This window comes from Protomyctophum parallelum, assembly GCF_964188405.1.
Source record: "Protomyctophum parallelum genome assembly, chromosome: 13".
NCBI lineage: Eukaryota > Metazoa > Chordata > Actinopteri > Myctophiformes > Myctophidae > Protomyctophum > Protomyctophum parallelum.
In genome coordinates this window covers 40,956,098-40,974,189 of record NC_139708.1, presented here as the reverse complement: position 1 = coordinate 40,974,189, position 18,092 = coordinate 40,956,098, and the positions used below count along the sequence as shown (strand labels likewise).

General features: G+C 43.8%; 1 protein-coding gene across 1 annotated transcript; it reads left to right on the top strand.

The window, feature by feature from the left end:
* Positions 1-382: 382 nt before the first annotated feature.
* On the top strand, positions 383-14,208 carry LOC310868668 (uncharacterized protein; the record flags this gene model as incomplete). Its single annotated transcript, XM_083779124.1, has 7 exons — positions 383-1,195; positions 1,350-1,467; positions 2,222-2,333; positions 2,777-2,813; positions 12,226-13,119; positions 13,277-13,394; positions 14,093-14,208. The coding sequence occupies 7 exons, from the start codon at positions 383-385 to the stop codon at positions 14,206-14,208; spliced, it is 2,208 nt and encodes a 735-aa protein (XP_083635250.1).
* Positions 14,209-18,092: the final 3,884 nt, after the last annotated feature.

Sequence of the window (18,092 nt, the reverse complement as noted above, 5' to 3'; positions counted from 1 at the left end):
AACGCATGTTTCGAAGTGATTCTCCCATCCGTACCTAGCTGATTTATTTTGCCACATTAATGTATTATCTCTTTACTTTTAGAGGTTTTAAAAAGTGAGGGGGGCCTTTATTTTGCTTTTGTACGTCACAGAGGAGTCCATGTAGAGTTGTAACATTGGTTACAGCTGTACTGTTTCTTTTCTTTATCCATCCTGGCTTATTGTTTCTTGTATGAAACAAAGTTAGTTACAATATGTATTTATATCGTCATTACGTCTTACGTTGTAATTTAATGCCCTAAACAAAAGTTAAAGTCCACTGGGCAAAAGTATAAAGGGATGGGATGGTTGTTGATCTCCCTCCTCTGTGCTGTTCTCCCTGCAGCGGTCAGACGGTGAAACTATGGGTGCATTCCTGGACACACCGAAGACGGAGAAGCACAGCGCCCACGGCGACGGCAACGGGCTGCGCTACGGCCTCAGCTCCATGCAGGGCTGGCGGAGGGAGATGGAGGATGCCCACACGGCCGTGGTCGGACTCCCTGGAGGATGCGCCGACTGGTCCTTCTTCGCCGTGTACGACGGCCACGCCGGCTCCCGGGTGGCCAAGTACTGCTCCGACCACATGCTGGAACACATTCGGCTCCGGCCCGTCGACTCCGTGGAGGACGCCGTGAAGGAGGGCTTCCTGCGGATCGACGAGCACATGCGCCAACTCCCGGCCATGCAGCAGCAGGGCCCGGAGCCGGACCCCAGCGGCTGCACGGCGCTGGGCCTGCTGCTCAGCCCCGACTGCCTCTACTTCATTAACTGCGGCGACTCGCGGGCCGTGCTGTGCCGAAACAGACGGGTCTGCTTCTCCACCAAGGACCACAAGCCCTGCGACCCGCGGGAGATGGAACGCATCCAGAACGCCGGCGGCCATGTCACGGACCAGAGGGTCAATGGCACCCTGGGCGTGTCCCGGGCCCTGGGGGACTACGAGTACAAGGGTGTGGCGGACAAGGGTCCCACGGAGCAGCCGGTGAGCGCCGAGCCCGAGGTGAACAGGATGGAGCGCGCAGCGGAGGGAGACGAATTCGTGGTGCTGGCCTGCGACGGCGTCTGGGACGTGATGTCCAACGAGGAGCTGTGCGAGTTTGTGCACTCGAGGCTACAGGTGTGCGGCGACCTGGAGAAAGTCTGCAACGAAGTGGTGGACACGTGCCTGCACAAGGTAGGGAATGTACACATATTGATTGAAGCATATAATAAATACTTTGATTGGATTTCAATATTGTGATATGAGACTATATATCCCAAGAGGATAATTTCACCAAGAATGAAATGTTATGTTTATGTGTTGTTCTCTCTCCGGTCTGGTTCTGCAGGGGAGCAGGGACAATATGAGCGTGGTGCTGGTGTGTTTCCCCGGGGCTCCCAAGGTCTCCGATGAGGCCGTGAGGAAAGACAAGGAGCTGGATACCATATTACGGATTCGGGTTGAAGGTAAGAGGACACCCAACAGGATACGTCAGTATCAGAGTTGTATACCCATGCAGTGTCGGAAAAGTTGCCTATACTGCCTAAAACAGTGGTTCCCAAATGGGGTCCGGGGACACCCAGGGGTCCTTGAGGGAGTTCCATGGGTCCCCAGCTAAATGATAGTTTGGAACCATATGGACCCTTGTGGGTCTGTAACTCTGAGAGTGTATACAAATGGACCCGTTAGGGTTGAGTATCACTGCTAGAGCCGTCAAAATCTTCTCTTATAGCTGGGGGCAAACTCACAAGAAATCACCACAATTTGGCTTTTGGTGACTAGTTTTTGAATTTTAGAATTTTGGTGTTAGGTATGGGTATAAGGTTTTCAAAAAGGTTTTCAAAAAGCTGTGCAAACGCGTTGGGCTGTTTGCACAGACTCAAACATTTGATACGTATAGCTATGGTTATAAACCAAAATAATTGATAAAAATAGATTTTTCAATGCATTCTGTTACTATTGGGTGTGCTAAATGACATACTAAAATGTTAGGAAAAACAAACAACCAGAAAGGCCTCGTTTTCAAGATGGCGTCCACGGTGGCTAAAATGAGCTAAAATGCCTTTAAACTGGGATGTAAAAAACAATTATGCACTTCATAACTACTTTTTGAATTTTGGCATGGTGTGTGCGTGCATACTCGTGCGTGTGCATGTGTGTGTGTGTGTGTGTGTGTGTGTGTGTGTGTGTGCTTTTGCGTGTGCATGTGCGTGCGTGCAGAGCTGCTGCAGAGAGGTGGGGTTGATGGAGTTCCTGGCCTGATGAATGTCGTGCAGAGCCTTGCAGATGAGAACATCCCCAAACTCCCGCCTGGTGGAGGTCTGGCCAGCAAGTAAGTAATACGGCACGGAAAACACATGTAGGCTACCAACTAAACACACATTCACACACACACACGCGCGCTTGCGTGCGTGCGTGCGTGCGTGTGTTGTGTGTGTGTGTCTCTGTGACAAGAAGTAGAGCAGGTCGTCCAATGATCCATTGGTCGGCGGTTCGAATCCCGGCTCCTCCTGTCCACATGTCGAAGTGTCCTTGAGCAAGACACTGAACCCCAAATTGCTCCCGATCTGCTGGTTATGGTACCTTGCATGGCTTCCGCCGCCATTGGTGTGTGAATGGGTGAATGTAATGCACAATCTACGTAAAAGCGCCTTCGATAAAGGCACTATGCACCATTTACCATTTGTGTGTGTGTGTGTGTGTGTGTGTGTGTGTGTGTGTGTGTGTGTGTGTGTGTGTGTGTGTTTGTGTGTGTGTGTGTGTGTGTGTTCTCAGACGCAGCGTGATTGATGCCGCGTACAACGAGCTGAGGGTGAGTTCTTCACTTTTCTCTCTCAGCTCTTCACTCCATCGGTGAAGAGTTCTTCTAAAGACTAATGGCTAATGAGTTTTAAAGTTGTCGGTGAGTCATCAGATCGTTATGTATTTCACACTACAGGAGTCTTTTTGGTTTTAAATTGGCTGTCATTACTTGCGCAAGCAGAGCGCACAAGTAATAATTTCGCCCGGTCTGTGTGCACCGTGCCAGCCAACCCGCCACTTGATGCGTATGCAAATAAAACAGCAAATTTGTGCCTGGTTTGCTGGGACCAGAGTACATGGTGTGTATATGTATGACTAGCTCTCAATGATGACGTGAGAAATATGGTCATTTGTGTAATCTGGTCCCAGCAAACCAGGCACAAATCTGCTGTTTTATTTGGCATACGCATATTTCCATACTCATCAAGTGGCTGGCACGGTTTTTGGCGCAAAGTAACCACAGTATACCGCTAATCAACTTACAACTACATACTCTATATAGTATATGTATATGTATACGTATATGTCTTAAGTCACCTTCATGTCAAGATTAGGCTTTAAACAATTAAATACAAATCCAACTACAGATTACGGAAGTATTTTAGATCATGAATATTTTAACAAATGTGAAAGTATTATTACAGAAATTGAAGTGAGACACCTATTACTCTGATCATGATTTAGTATTAATATCACTATATTCCAAGATGAAATACATTTAAAACAATTTACAATTTAGAATAAATAATAGAATAATTATACTGTATAACATATTTTAATTCAGTTTATATACTTTTTTTTTCATCACATATCAATGATTTATTTTTCTTTAAAAAACTAAAAAGGGATCCAGAATATATCTACATCGATAAAACTGTATTTCTTATATAGATAGAAACTTGAACCATACTTAATAATAGGTACTATAGGTGTTTATATGCATAAAGTAGGTGGGTAGCAAATAGTTACACCTAATAATTAGACATTTCAAACGTTCCTTCACAGAGATACTGAGATTTGACAGTTTACAGCGGTCGAAAGTACTTGCGCGCTCTGCTTGCGCACTAGTTGGCCATTTATGGTCTACTAGTGTGCAACAAGCAAGTATGCACTCGACAGAGTGCAGTTCTAGTTATATCTGTGTGGCTTTCACACTAAACGATTGATCGCCGACTATAGGGATAACACACTGCAAGAGTTCACCAAGATGCGATCCAGACCCGATATAGGCTATACACATCATTCGTTTTTTATTCCAATTCATTTTGACATCTCACGCACATGCAGGATATGCCGTGATACAGTAGCCTACCAGCGCGAGACCGTCACAGGACGCCCCTCTCTCTGCATGCACGCCACACACACAGGATAGCCAGGCTACACAGGGCGAAATGTTTGTCCGCAGACAGCCTCCCTGGCATCGTCAGTTATGCAATAGCACTTCTAACAGTTAACTCGCCCCTTATTTGGTCGTTACATCCATGATATCCTGACTTGAGATCAGACTATCAGGGCACGAGAATGATGTTTTGGATCAGATAACTATAGCTCCGCCTCAGCCGATCTCCAAGCTCTCAACGCGTCGCTGATGCAACGCAGTGTAGGCTTGTAGATCAGCTGTTTCCTGACCCTGCGTGTCCAAAAAAGAGTAGAATATAAAAAAATAGCCTGTGACTGCACGCGTCTGTGGGAACCGATAGGAAGAACCGAAAATATTGTAATGGGTACCCAAGCATGTTGGGTTCGGGACCCTCGCTCTAGGCCAGATAAACTCTGTGTGGCTGGTGGTCCGCAAATTGCAAAATGTGTAAAGGTCCTCTGAATTTTCTGGTTATCTGCACAAAGGGGCTGGCTGGTCTATAGTTACACTAAATTACCACAATCACAGTTTAGCAGCTGTTAGGTGTCTTATTTAACCTGCACCCTATCATCCATTGTATTGGAATAATGAGAACTAGAACTGCAACATATTCTTTTGTATTTTATTAATTTGTTGTTTTTGGTTAAAGGACCACTTTGTCAATGTTCTTCATATTGGTCCATCTACATTCTGTCTACTCTGTGTCTCATAGGCGCTGAAATCTCCTCGGAAAAACGGAAAGCTTGATGATCAGACTCCAATTAAGAAGACCATGTTTTGACGATAAATCGATTACTGATGCATCTCAATTCCAATTCATTATTTCTTCTACCTCAGGAACATTTCCAAACTCCGCTCCACAGTCCACACTCACCCTGCCAGGGGTGCAGTACTTTATTTCGACTAGTCATTGGTCCGACAACCCACCTCAAACCCTAACCTAACCATAACCGCAAGCACGGGAGCAGGCGCTAGTCCGAGATGCGTCTGCATGTCGGACTAATGCTCCGTCGGATTTGCATGCGGTCCCCCCCTGCCAGATGCTGAGAAACTTGTCCATGCCTTCGTCTCCTCCAGGCTGGATTACTGCAATGCACTACTCGCCGGGATCTCTAGCAAGAGCCTCCAGAGGCCCCAATACATTCAAAACAGCTCAGCTAGGATCCTGACGAGACATATGACCATATTACACCCACCCTCCGTTCTCTCCACTTGCTCCCCATCGCCTTCAGGACTGAATCCAAGATTTAACTTCACACTCACCAGTGCATTTACGGCAATACACCCCTCCCCCCCTACCTTAAAGAGCTCTGCTCTTCCAACACCCACCTTCTCCCCATCCCTCACACCAGCCTCCGCACCATGGTCAACCGGGCCTTAAGTTCTGCCACACAGCCCCATGTCTCTGGAACAAAAAAACTTTAACCTTTTTACCAAAGCATTCCCTTGACTTGTTGTCCTCTTACTTAAGTAATATTACACGAGGGGATGTGGTTTAACGTGATTATTGCCACGACAGTGATGTAGGCACTACGACCACAAATGTCCCAAGAAACTAGCTAGCCTAGCCACCGAGTTTGCTAGCGCTCTGGGAGAACAGAGCAGCTGAATTCTTTGTTTTGATTAGGTGGTGAATGGTGCTGGTTTAATCCAGGGCTAGAAGGCTGTTTCAACCAATCAGATTGCTTCCTCGAAACGACCTATGGTATAATGAGTTTTAACCTGACCCTTATCGTTTGGCTAGGCCGGTTACCACAAATGTGATTGTTGTATAATGCTGTTTTACCTTTTGCTTTTTTTGCCATGCTTTTAACTCTGTAAGTGCTTTGAGATTTGTCAGAATGTAAAGTGCTACATAAATAAAATGTATTATTATTATTATTATTATTATTATTATTATTATTATTATTATTATTATTATTATTTATTTCCCACTGCTTTATAATGATCAATTATCTGAAAATTAAAACACAACAAAGATATTTCACTTGTCAGTCATTTTTGACATTTGTGATCGATTCATAATAAAACAACTCATAAAAAACAACCTTTTTTAACATAATACAATCGCTCCGGTTCAGTCTCTATCCTATCTAGCCCCAGTAGAATGTATAACAGGATGTTGGCCCGTTTAGCCCTCCCTCAGCCCTCCATTTCCTGTGGTGTGTCTGTGTTTTCATTCCCCCTATCAACAGATCTATACACATTCTGAATGGCCTTGCTGACAAGAATCTGTTCTTGAGAGAATAATAATAAATAGATGAGAGCTAGATGTTATTGGACTCCGTGTAAGATGGCTAAACTAAAGTTGAACAACACTGACCTCTGCTGGCGTTGTGACAGGCAACCTGGTACATTTATGGGTATAATATATCACTCATTCTTGAGATAAGGGACAAAACTTTTTTCAAATCAAGAAATTTTAAGAATTTTAAGAAACATCAAACTCAAATGGATGTATTTGTAGACACAGGTCTCAACTACCAATCTTGAGAAGGAACAGGTTTTTCGCCTAATGTATTTGTTTCTAAAATGGGACCTTTATGCATGAATAATATAAAGTCCTCTGTTATCTTATAATGGCTTTCAGTAGTCAAGTTAAGTAATACAATTCATTTACTATTGTTATGTTCCAATATCACACTATTATGAAATATCCCATTTCTCAAATCCTTCATTTGCAACCTCTACTTTCAATATTATAACATAAAAACCATGTAAAAAAAAAGCATCATTACGTAGTATTTCAGTTGGTGTTTCAATACATAAGCACAAAATATTTGACATCGAATCATCTATTATTAATCACCTAATCACACCAACCGAACAAGTGAGGTTGGGGCCTCCATGTGGGCCAGCAGCCATCTGCACAATACTGGGCTGGACCCTGCAGGAAAGCAATCTCCAGCCAAGACAATGTAAGTTGACTATAACAGAGCCCCAGAACACAGAGCTCATGAGAAGGATGGAGAAACACTGGCAGGAGGCCACCAAGATACAACGCCCCAGAGACCCAGAGTGTGCCACCGCTGGCAGTAAGGGGATCAACTGCTGCAGCAACGATGTCATGAAAGGCAAGTCTCCACCAAAAAAACCCTGAACCTAATCAGGGTGTCAAGAGACCAAAGTTTCTCCCCCACAGTTCCCTGCAGTGGCCAGTGAAGTCAAACTGTGCATCTGTAAAGGGACAAGTCAAAGGCCAGAAAGCCCACCTCCTTTTAATGTCCTTGTCAGTAGCAACTCAACGTGCACCTGAAATAAGCCCCTCCCAGAGAAAGTTCATCCTTGAAAATGTAATGATTAGTCGCCAGAATCAAGATCCTAGGTGGTGTAGAACTTGAGTTATTGTAAAATAACATCAGGTGGCGGCCATTTTGGAAAATGGCTGCCATGGTCACAGGGAAAATCTAAATTGTACCATTGTATCCCTCATCCTTGAAAATGTAGTCTTAGTCACCAGAATCAAGATCCTAGGTGGTGTAGAACTTGCGTTATTGTAAAATAACATCAGGTGGCGGCCATTTTGGAAAATGGCTGCCATGGTCACCACGAGACAAATCTGTGATGGCCCTATAGCCAAAAATGTTCCTTAAGGCATGCTCTAACTGTGTGCCGAATTAGAATACTTCCCATTATTCAAAAACTATAATTTTATTGTTTTAGGAACACTTTTGTCAACTCCGTCAGATACACGTCAACTCCGTCAGACACAAAACCTGACGGAGTTGACGTCTGACGAAGTTGAAAAAATGGCATTTGTTTTCATCTTAACCCTCTGTAGTACAATGTAGCCATTTAGTTTTTTCTTCAGTTGTTAGCTAACCCTAAACTAAAATACTAAACATTATTTTGGAATTCTTAACAAATAACTAATAATAATATCCTGACGGAGTTGACATGTAAAAGCTGTGACCACATTGATATCAACATTGTTTGTTTAAAATATCAAACAATTGAATGCTTGTCAGACGAGGTGCTCCACTGTTGCAACAAATATAAACAGGACTTGGAAAAGGAGTCTTCAGGCTAAATCTGTCGACAATATTTTCGGATTAATTTAAGACTTTTAAAAAAACCTGACGGAGTTGACGGAGACGTGGGACACACATTTGATATGAGATATTTATTGGAAAATATAAATTAACTGTGTATATTGTTTGCTATGTTGTTGACAATCTACTTTCATTTAGTATGTATATTTATGTGATTGTGACAGTATTAGACACTTTTTTGGCAGTTTGTGTTTATTTAATCCGGATCGATGAGATCAGATGAGATGAGATGTACTTTATTATCCCCGCAGGGAAATTGATACGTTACAGCAGCATAGTGTAAAATGTAAAAATAAAAAACAGACAGACAGAAAAACACATTGGACACAACTGGACAAAATCACAACAAGTCCAAAGACTGAAAACATTTACTATAGTTAGGCCTATGTAGATGTTGATTATTATACAAAACACAATATGTATTTTGGCCATTTGAAATAGCTGATCTACAAGCTCACAATATGATGCATTGTGAGCTTGATCTGCTATTTTAAAAACAATTATTACACACTTTTACTTTTTACTTTTGGTATACTTTAAAGTATATTTTGATACTTGCCGATACATGAATGCAGGACTTCTACAGTATTTGGGTAACAGTATATTTTATTTACAGCATTGATACATTTACTTACTATAAACATGCAAATACTTCTTCTATCACTGCACATCAGCATGTCAGCTGAAAACGCAGCTCATCGAGGCTAATCAAAAATACTTTATCATATCAATCAACAGTGTTTTAATATGAATAGCCACATTTAAATCTAGTAGCAAAGATGAAGTTATCAGTTAAAGATAATGACCTCACTCAGCAGCACAATGACCTCACTCAGCAGCACAATGACCTCAGTCAGCAGCACAATGATCTCACTCAGCAGCACAATGACCTCAGTCAGCAGCACAATGACCTCACTCAGCAGCATATGTCTGGGGGAAACATACAGTAGGCTAACAAGAGCACAATGTCTTTATCATAATATGGAATCAATGAGGCCAATCAATCAACACTGTCATAATATGAATAGCCTCATTTAAATCCAGCCGCAAACAAATGACAATGTCAGCTGATGAGAATTAGGCTATACCTAACTCAAGGTTCAGGGTTCAAGGTTCAAGTTGTGCTTCATTGTATATTGTGTACTGACACGTATATTTGTTTACAATTTACAATTTAGGCATTTAGCAGACGCTCTTAATCCAGAGCGACTTACATTAATTAATCAAGAACGAAAAGCGTGGGAATACATCACAAAAAAAAGCATTTATCATGAAACATGCGTAAGCTAAGAAAGTAACAGTGGAATATCTATATTATGAGACTATACATATAAACTATATATATATACTACTATGCTATACATATGTACTATGGCTTCCTTCCTTCAGACAGACAGACAAATAATGCAGCAGCATATTGTAGGTAATAAACCATAAAAACATTTATTCTTTTGTACATGCCTGTTTATTTGTTCCATTGAAGCTGTCTATCTCCTAGATGACTGCCGTATGTCATAGACTGGCCACATGACATCTGAGATGGAAGCCACAGCATCATTAGACCCTCTCAAGTGAGGGCCAATTTTTACGGATCTTTGCAGTTCAGAACACATGCAGGCCTAATTCATTCTGTTCTTGGGGGTTATTTATTTTAGGAGCAGGCCCAATCTCAAGGTATTACAGTATTTCCACAGTGTAAATACATGACTCTTTGAATTGAATCGATTGAATATGATGTGATATTAAATACCCTCCTGTGAAGTCCTGTAAACAAACTCAGAAGGGAAGACGTATCAGACCGCAAAGTAACTTAATAACGTTTAACCACATTAAAACCTGATGTTGTCCCTAGTTTGGCATGCATGTCCTTTTCAAAGTTAGCAGAACTATACAAGCTTGTGGGGTGGCAGTGGTAGAGAGCAGAGTTGCCGGTTGATCCTGGGCTCCCCCTGAGTTCATGTCCAAGTGTCATGGTGCGTTGCATGGTTTCAGCCGCCACCGGTGTACAATTTACAATTTACAATTTACAATTTAGGCATTTAGCAGACGCTCTTAATCCAGAGCGACTTACATTTAAGCAAGAACAAAAGCATGGGAATACATCACATAAAAGCATTTATCATGAAACATGCGTAAGCTAAGAAAGTAACAGTGGAATATCTATATAATGAAACTATACATACATATAATGAAACTATACATACACTATACATATAATACTATATATACATATAAACTATACATATTTACTACTATGCTATACATATGTACTATGGCGTGCTATGACTAAATACAATACAATTATAGTGCTGTCTACATAACATGCTATAAGTCTGTATCAAATGCTATCTAAGGCAACATAAATGCTATCTAAGGGGGTAGGGTAAGTGCTATGGGCCATGATGGAGTCTGAAAAGGTGGGTTTTCAGGCTACGGCGGAAGATTGGGAGTGATGCTGCAGTTCTGACTGCAATGGGAAGTGCATTCCACAGTTTTGGAGCCAGAAGGGAGAAGAGTTTGGGACGTGTGGAGCGTTGTCCCGGCGTTTTTAGTGAGGGTACTTCCAGCTTCCCTGCGTTGGCTGATCTGAGTGCGCGGGAGGGTTTGTAGGGTTCAATCATACTTGTAAGATATGGGGGAGCCATACCTTTGGTTGCTTTGAATGCCAGCATCAGAGTTTTGTATTCTGTGCGGGCAGCGACCGGGAGCCATGTATGCATGGGTGAATGTAATGCACAATTCACGAAAAGCGCCTTGGTTAATGGCACTATATAAATGCACGATTCTCCATTTTGTGAGGTTGTAGATTGGCTATTTTCCAATAGCCTATGTATGAAATGATGCTTAGATTGGGCTAAGTGAAACTCCCAGACTCCCAACAGATAATTGAACCCCTGATGCCCTGATGATACCAATATGTCTATAGCTGAACTACTGGGGGACGTCCACACTTTGAAGATCAGTGATTGTTCAAATTGTTCGTTTTCTGGTTGTATTCCTGTGAAAGATTCTTCCTGCAACAGTGAATCACTGCATTCTCCATTATGCCAGTGGTTTCATTCTCCATGATGCCAGTGGTTGGGTTTTCATTCTCCATGATGCCAGTGGTTGGGTTTAGGGGTGGGGTTGATAAGACTGTTTATAAGGAGGCTGACAGGATGCAGGTCATCAGTGTGAGAGGTGAACAGTGGTGTAAAGTACTGTAGGCCTACTTGACTTTGAAGGGTTTTTCTTTCGCTTTCCTCCAATTGTCAATACTTTTGCTTCCACTCAACTGCATCCATCCATCTTCAACCACTTATCCAGACAGAGATTTCCGGACTTCCTTTCCACTACATCTCATTAACAGGTAAATAGTGTACTTTTACTCCACTAAAATTATTTGAAAACTAAACTTAATATACTCACTTATTTTTAAAATGAGTAGAATTTAATTTGTGAAATTCATGTCTGGAATTGTTGGGGGATTCAATTTGGTCTAGAGTGTTTTGCAGACAGAGGAGTTTCACTCAATTTATTTCCTTTTGAACACAACACTGCAAGCCATGCATTCATGAATGCGAAACGCATGTTTCGAAGTGATTCTCCCATCCGTACCTAGCTGATTTATTTTGCCACATTAATGTATTATCTCTTTACTTTTAGAGGTTTTAAAAAGTGAGGGGGGCCTTTATTTTGCTTTTGTACGTCACAGAGGAGTCCATGTAGAGTTGACGAGGTTGCAGCCAAGAACCTGGCTCCTTTCTTTCTTCGCTCCGTTCTGTTTTATTTTTCCACATTGGTTACAGCTGCACTGTTTATTTTCTTTATCCATCCTTGCTTATTGTTTCTTGTATGAAACAAAGTTAGTTACAAATACAAAATTATACAATATGTATTTATATCGTCATGACGTCTTACTAAATACGTTGTAATTTACTGCCCTAAACAAACGTTAAAGTCCACTGGGCAAAAGTATAAAGGGATGGGATGGTTGTTGATCTCCCTCCTCTGTTCTGTTCTCCCTGCAGCGGTCAGACGGTGAAACTATGAGTGCATTCCTGGACAAACCGAAGACGGAGAAGCACAGCGCCCACGACGACGGCAACGGGCTGCGCTACGGCCTCAGCTCCATGCAGGGCTTGCGGAGGGAGATGGAGGACGCCCACACGGCCGTGGTCGGACTCCCTGGAGACTGGTCGTTCTTCGCCGTGTATGACGGCCATGCCGGCTCCGGGGTGGCAAAGTACTGCTCCGTCCACATGCTGGAACACATTCTGTGTTCGCCGGCTCCCGGGAGGCCAAGTACTGATCTGGCCACATATCATACTGGCCAAACATACTGTGTTTGCCCCGGGGCCCTCCAGCCCGCCGACTCCGTGGAGCGTGCCGTGAAGGGGGGCTTCCTGCGGATCGACGAGCTCATGCGCCCGGTCATGCAGCAGCAGGGCCCGGAGCCGGACCCCAGCGGCTGCACGGCGGTGGGCGTGCTGCTCAGCCCCGACTGCCTCTACTTCATTAACTGCGGCGACTCGCGGGCCGTGCTGTGCCGAAACGGACAGGTCTGCTTCTCCACCAAGGACCACAAGCCCCGCGACCCGCGGGAGATGGAACGCATCCAGAACGCCGGCGGCCATGTCACGAACCAGAGGGTCAATGGCTCCCTGGGCGTGTCCCGGGCCCTGGGGGACTATGAGTACAAGGGCGTGACGGACAAGGGTCCCACGGAGCAGCCGGTGAGCGCAGAGCCCGAGGTGACGATGGAGCGCAGAGCGGAGGGAGACGAGTTTGTGGTGCTGGCCTGCGACGGCGTCTGGGACGTGATGTCCAACGAGGAGCTGTGCGAGTTTGTGCGCTCGAGGCTACAGGTGTGCGGCGACCTGGAGAAAGTCTGCAACGAAGTGTTGGATACGTGCCTGCACAAGGTAGGGAATGTACACATATTGATTGAAGCATAATAATAAATATACTTTGATTGGATTTCAATATTGTGATATGAGACTATATATCCCAAGAGGATAATTTCACCAAGAATGAAATGTTATGTTTATGTGTTGTTCTCTCTCCGGTCTGGTTCTGCAGGGGAGCAGGGACAATATGAGCGTGGTGCTGGTGTGTTTCCCTGGGGCTCCCGAGGTCTCCGATGAGGCCGTGAGGAAAGACAAGGAGCTGGATGCGAAATTATGCACTTGGGTTCAAAGTAAGAGGACACCCAACAGGATACATCTGCAGTCTAGAGTTATATACCCATGCAGTGTCGGAAAAGCTGCCTATACTTCCCAAATGGGGTCCGGGGACACCCAGGGGTCCTTGAGGGAGTTCCATGGGTCCCCAGCTAAATGATAGTTTGGAACCAAATGGACCCTTGTGGGTCTGTAACTCTGAGATTGTACAAATGGACCTGTTAGGGTTGAGTATCACTTCTAGAGCCGTCAAAATCTTCTCTTATAGCTGGGGGCAAACTCGTAAGAAATCACCACGATTTGGCTTGTGGTGACTAGTTTTTGAATTTTAGAATTTTGGTGTTACAGTAGGTATGGGTATAAGGTTTTCAAAAAGCTGTGCAAACGCGTTGGGCTGTTTGCACAGACTCAAATATTAGATACGTATAGCTATGGTTATAAACCAAAATAATTTATAAAAATAGATTTTTCATTGGGTGTGCTAAATAACATAGTAAAATGTTAGGAAAAACAAACAACCAGAAAGGCATCGTTTTCAAGATGACGTCCACGGTGGCTAAAATAAGTTAAAATGCCTTTAAACTGGGATTTAACATGTAAAAAATTATGCACTTCGTAACTACTTTTTGAATTTTGGCATGGTGTGTGCGTGTGTGCGTGCGTACTCTTGCTTGCGTGTGTGTGTGTGTGTGTGTGCTTGTGCGTGTGCGTGCAGAGGTGCTGCAGAGAGGTGGGGGTGATAAAGATCCTGGCCTGATGAATGTCGTGCAGACCCTTGCAGCTGTGAACATCCCCAACCTCCCGCCTGGTGGAGGTCTGGCCAGCAAGTAAGTAATACGGCACGGAAAACACATGTAGGCTACCAACTAAACACACGTGCGTGCGTGCGTGCGTGCGTGCGTGCGTGCGTGCGTGCGTGCGTGCGTGCGTGCGTGCGTGCGTGCGTACGTGTCTGTGACTGTGCATGGCTGAAGAGGTAGAGCAGATCGTCCAATGATCCATGGGTCGACGGTTCAAATCCCGGCTCCTCCTGTCTACATGTCGAAGTGTCCTTGAGCAAGACACTGAACCCCAAATTGCTCCCGATCTGCTGGTTATGGGGGACCGTACCTATGTTCCCTCAGCTCTATGTTCCCTCAGTCTACGACAACCTACCTCCTCCCTCACCCTAACCCTAACCTCCCCCGGGGCAGACACCTAAACCTAACCGCAACCCTCTCCCGACCTGCAGCGCACCCCCGGGGCAGACACCTAAACCTAACCGCAACCCTCTCCCGACCCGCAGCGCACCTCGGGGCTGAGGGAACATAGGGCTGAGGGAACATAGGTATGACCCCGGTTAGGGAACCTTGCATGGTTTCCGCCGCCATCGGTGTGTGAATGGGTGAATGTAATGCACAATCTACGTAAAAGCGCCTTGGATAAAGGCACTATGCACCATATAACATTTGTGTGTGTGTGTGTGTGTGTGTGTGTGTGTGTGTGTGTGTGTGTGTGTGTGTGTGTGTGTGTGTGTGTGTGTGTGTGTGTTCTCAGACGCAGCGTGATTGATGCCGCGTACAACAAGCTGAGGGTGAGTTCTTCTAAAGACTAATGGCCCCTATACACTACTCTGTATGAGTTTTAAAGTTGTCGGCGAGTCATCAGATCGTATTTCACACTACAGGAGTCTTTTTTTTAAATTGCCTGTCATTATATCTGTGTGGCTTTCACACTAAACGATTGATCGCCGACTATAGGGATAACACACTGCAAGAGTTCACCAAGATGCGATCCAGACCCGATATAGGCTATACACATCATTAGTTTTTTATTCCAATTCATTTTGACATCTCACGCACATGCAGGATATGCCGTGATACAGTAGCCTATAAGCGCGAGACCGACACAGGACGCCTCTCTCTCTCTCTCTCTGCATGCATGCCACACACACAGGATAGCCAGGCTACACAGGGCGAAATGTTTGTCCGCAGACAGCCTCCCTGGCATCGTCAGTTATGCAATAGGACTTCTAACCGTTAACTCGCCTATTGCCCGTCGCCCTTATTTGGTCGTTACATCCATGATATCCCGACTTGAGATCAGACTATCAGGGCACGGGAATGATGTTTTGGATCAGATAACTATAGCTCCGCCTCAGCCGATCTCCAAGCTCTCAACGCGTCGCTGATGCAACGCAGTGTAGGCTTGTAGATCAGCTCTGTTTCCTGACCCTGCGTGTCCAAAAAAGAGTAGAATATAAAAAAAATAGCCTGTGACTGCACCCGTCTGTGGGAACCGATAGGAAGAACCGAAAATATTGTAATGGTACGCAAGCATGTTGGGTTCGGGACCCTCGCTCTAGGCCAGATAAACTCTGTGTGGCTGGTGGTCCGCAAAACCAAATGGAATTGTAAAATGTGTAAAGGTCCTCTGAATTTTCTGGTTATCTGCACAAAGGGGCTGGCTGGTCTATAGTTACACTAAATTACCACAATCACAGTTTAGCAGCTGTTAGGTGTCTTATTTAACCTGCACGCTATCATCCATTGTATTGGAATAATGAGAACTAGAACTGCAACATATTCTTTTGTATTTTATTAACAAATTAGTTGTGTTTGGTTAAAGGACCACTTTGTCAATGTTCACCTGTCTTTATATTGGTCCCTCTACATTCTGTCTACTCTGTGTCTCATAGGATGAAATCTTCAAGGAAAGATCTTCTTAAAGAGCTCTGCCTTCGCCGCATCCCTCACACAGCACACAGCCCCATGTCTCTGGAACAAAAAAACTATAACCTTTTTACCAATTAAGCATTCCCCTTGACTTGTTGTCCTCTTACTTAAGCAATATTACACGAGAGGATGTGGTTTAACGTGATTATTGCCACGACAGTGATGTAGGCACTACGACCACAAATGTCCCAAGAAACTAGCTAGCCTAGCCACCGAGTTTGCTAGCGCTCTGGGAGAACAGAGCAGCTGAATTCTTTGTTTTGATTAGGTGGTGAATGGTGCCGGTTTAAACCTGGGCTAGAAGGCTGTTTCAACCAATCAGATTGCTTCCTCGAAACGACCTATGGTATAATTTGTTTTAACCTAACCTGGCTAGGCCGGTTACCACGAATTTGAATGTTGTATAATGCTGTTTTACCTTTTGCTTTTTTTGCCATGCTTTTAACTTTGTAAGTGCTTTGAGATTTGTGAGAATGTAAAGTGCTACATAAATAAAATGTATTATTATTATTATTATTATTATTATTATTATTATTATTATTATTATTATTATTATTATTATTTATTTCCCACTGCTTTATAATGATAATTTATCTGAAAATTAAAACACAACAAAGATATTTCACTTGTCAAAGTCATTTTTGACATTTGTGATCAATTCATATTCATCCATGTCCACATTATAGAGCATGACATTTGTTCGGGATTTCCAGGGGTCCCTTGGAATTCCCGCAGGATGGGATTAAAATTTGTATTAATTTAGAGGGGGGGGGGGAGCGAGGTGGTGGTGAGGAGAGAGAGAGAGAGAATGAGAGATAGAGAGAGAGAGAGAGAGACCAAAGAGGTTGATGTCGTCATTGTATGAAGACATGATATGCCACACAAATCAAAGAGTGACAGACCATCGTATTGGTTGAAGTATTAAATAACCCATCAGCTCCCTCCTGACTAGTAGTACATCTTGACCATCTCGGCCATCTCTGCCATCTCGACTATCTTGGACATCTCGACCATCCTGGCCATCTAGGCGATCTTGACCATCTTAGAGATATATATATATATATATATAAACAACCTTTTTTAACATAATACAATCGCTCCGGTTCAGTCTCTATCCTTTTAATACTCTATGGCCCCAGTAGAATGTATAACAGGATGTTGGCCCGTTTAGCCACCCCTCAGCCCTCCGTTTCCTGTGGTGTGTCTGTGTTTTCATTCCCCCTATCAACAGATCTATACACATTCTGAATGGCCTTGCTGACAAGAATCTGTTCTTGAGAGATCAGGCCCGGCGCCACGGCGGCCCCCTAAATCAACCTCTTTGCCCCCTTAATTAGATCAAATAGTTACAGACAAAACAATGGTACATTTCCGAAGGAAGCCAACAAAATTGTGCGCCTCTGCCCTCTATAGATATGCAACTGTGGCGCATTGTCTTCATGTCCAATACTTGCCCCCGATTGCCCCCTCTGTCATTTCATCCTGGCGCCGGGCCTGTGAGAGATTAATAATAAATAGATGAGAGCTAGATGTTATTGGACTCCGTTTAAGATGGCTAAACTAAAGTTGAACAACACTGACCTCTGCTGGCGTTGTGACAGGCAACCTGGTACATTTATACGTATAATATATGCATGATTGTGCATATACTCATATATTATGAGTGTAAGGGTAAGTAAGGTAAGTCCTGTATGGGATAAAATGATTATCTTTTTAAGTAAAGTGCTGGAAGAGTGAATATAAACATGCTGCTTTATTGTGTGCTCTTTGCAGCAGCAGCAGAAAGCACACTCTACATCAGTGGTTCCCAACGTGGTCCTTGAGGGAGTTCCAAGGGGTCCACAGCTAAATTATAGTTTGGAACCAAAGTTATGGGTCTGTAGAGTGTATACAAATGGAACCAAATGAACCCTATTTGGTTCCATTTGTACTCTCTCAGAGTTAAATTAACATTGATTTTACAATATAAATTGGGTTCCCAGAGATAGAAATGCCATTAAA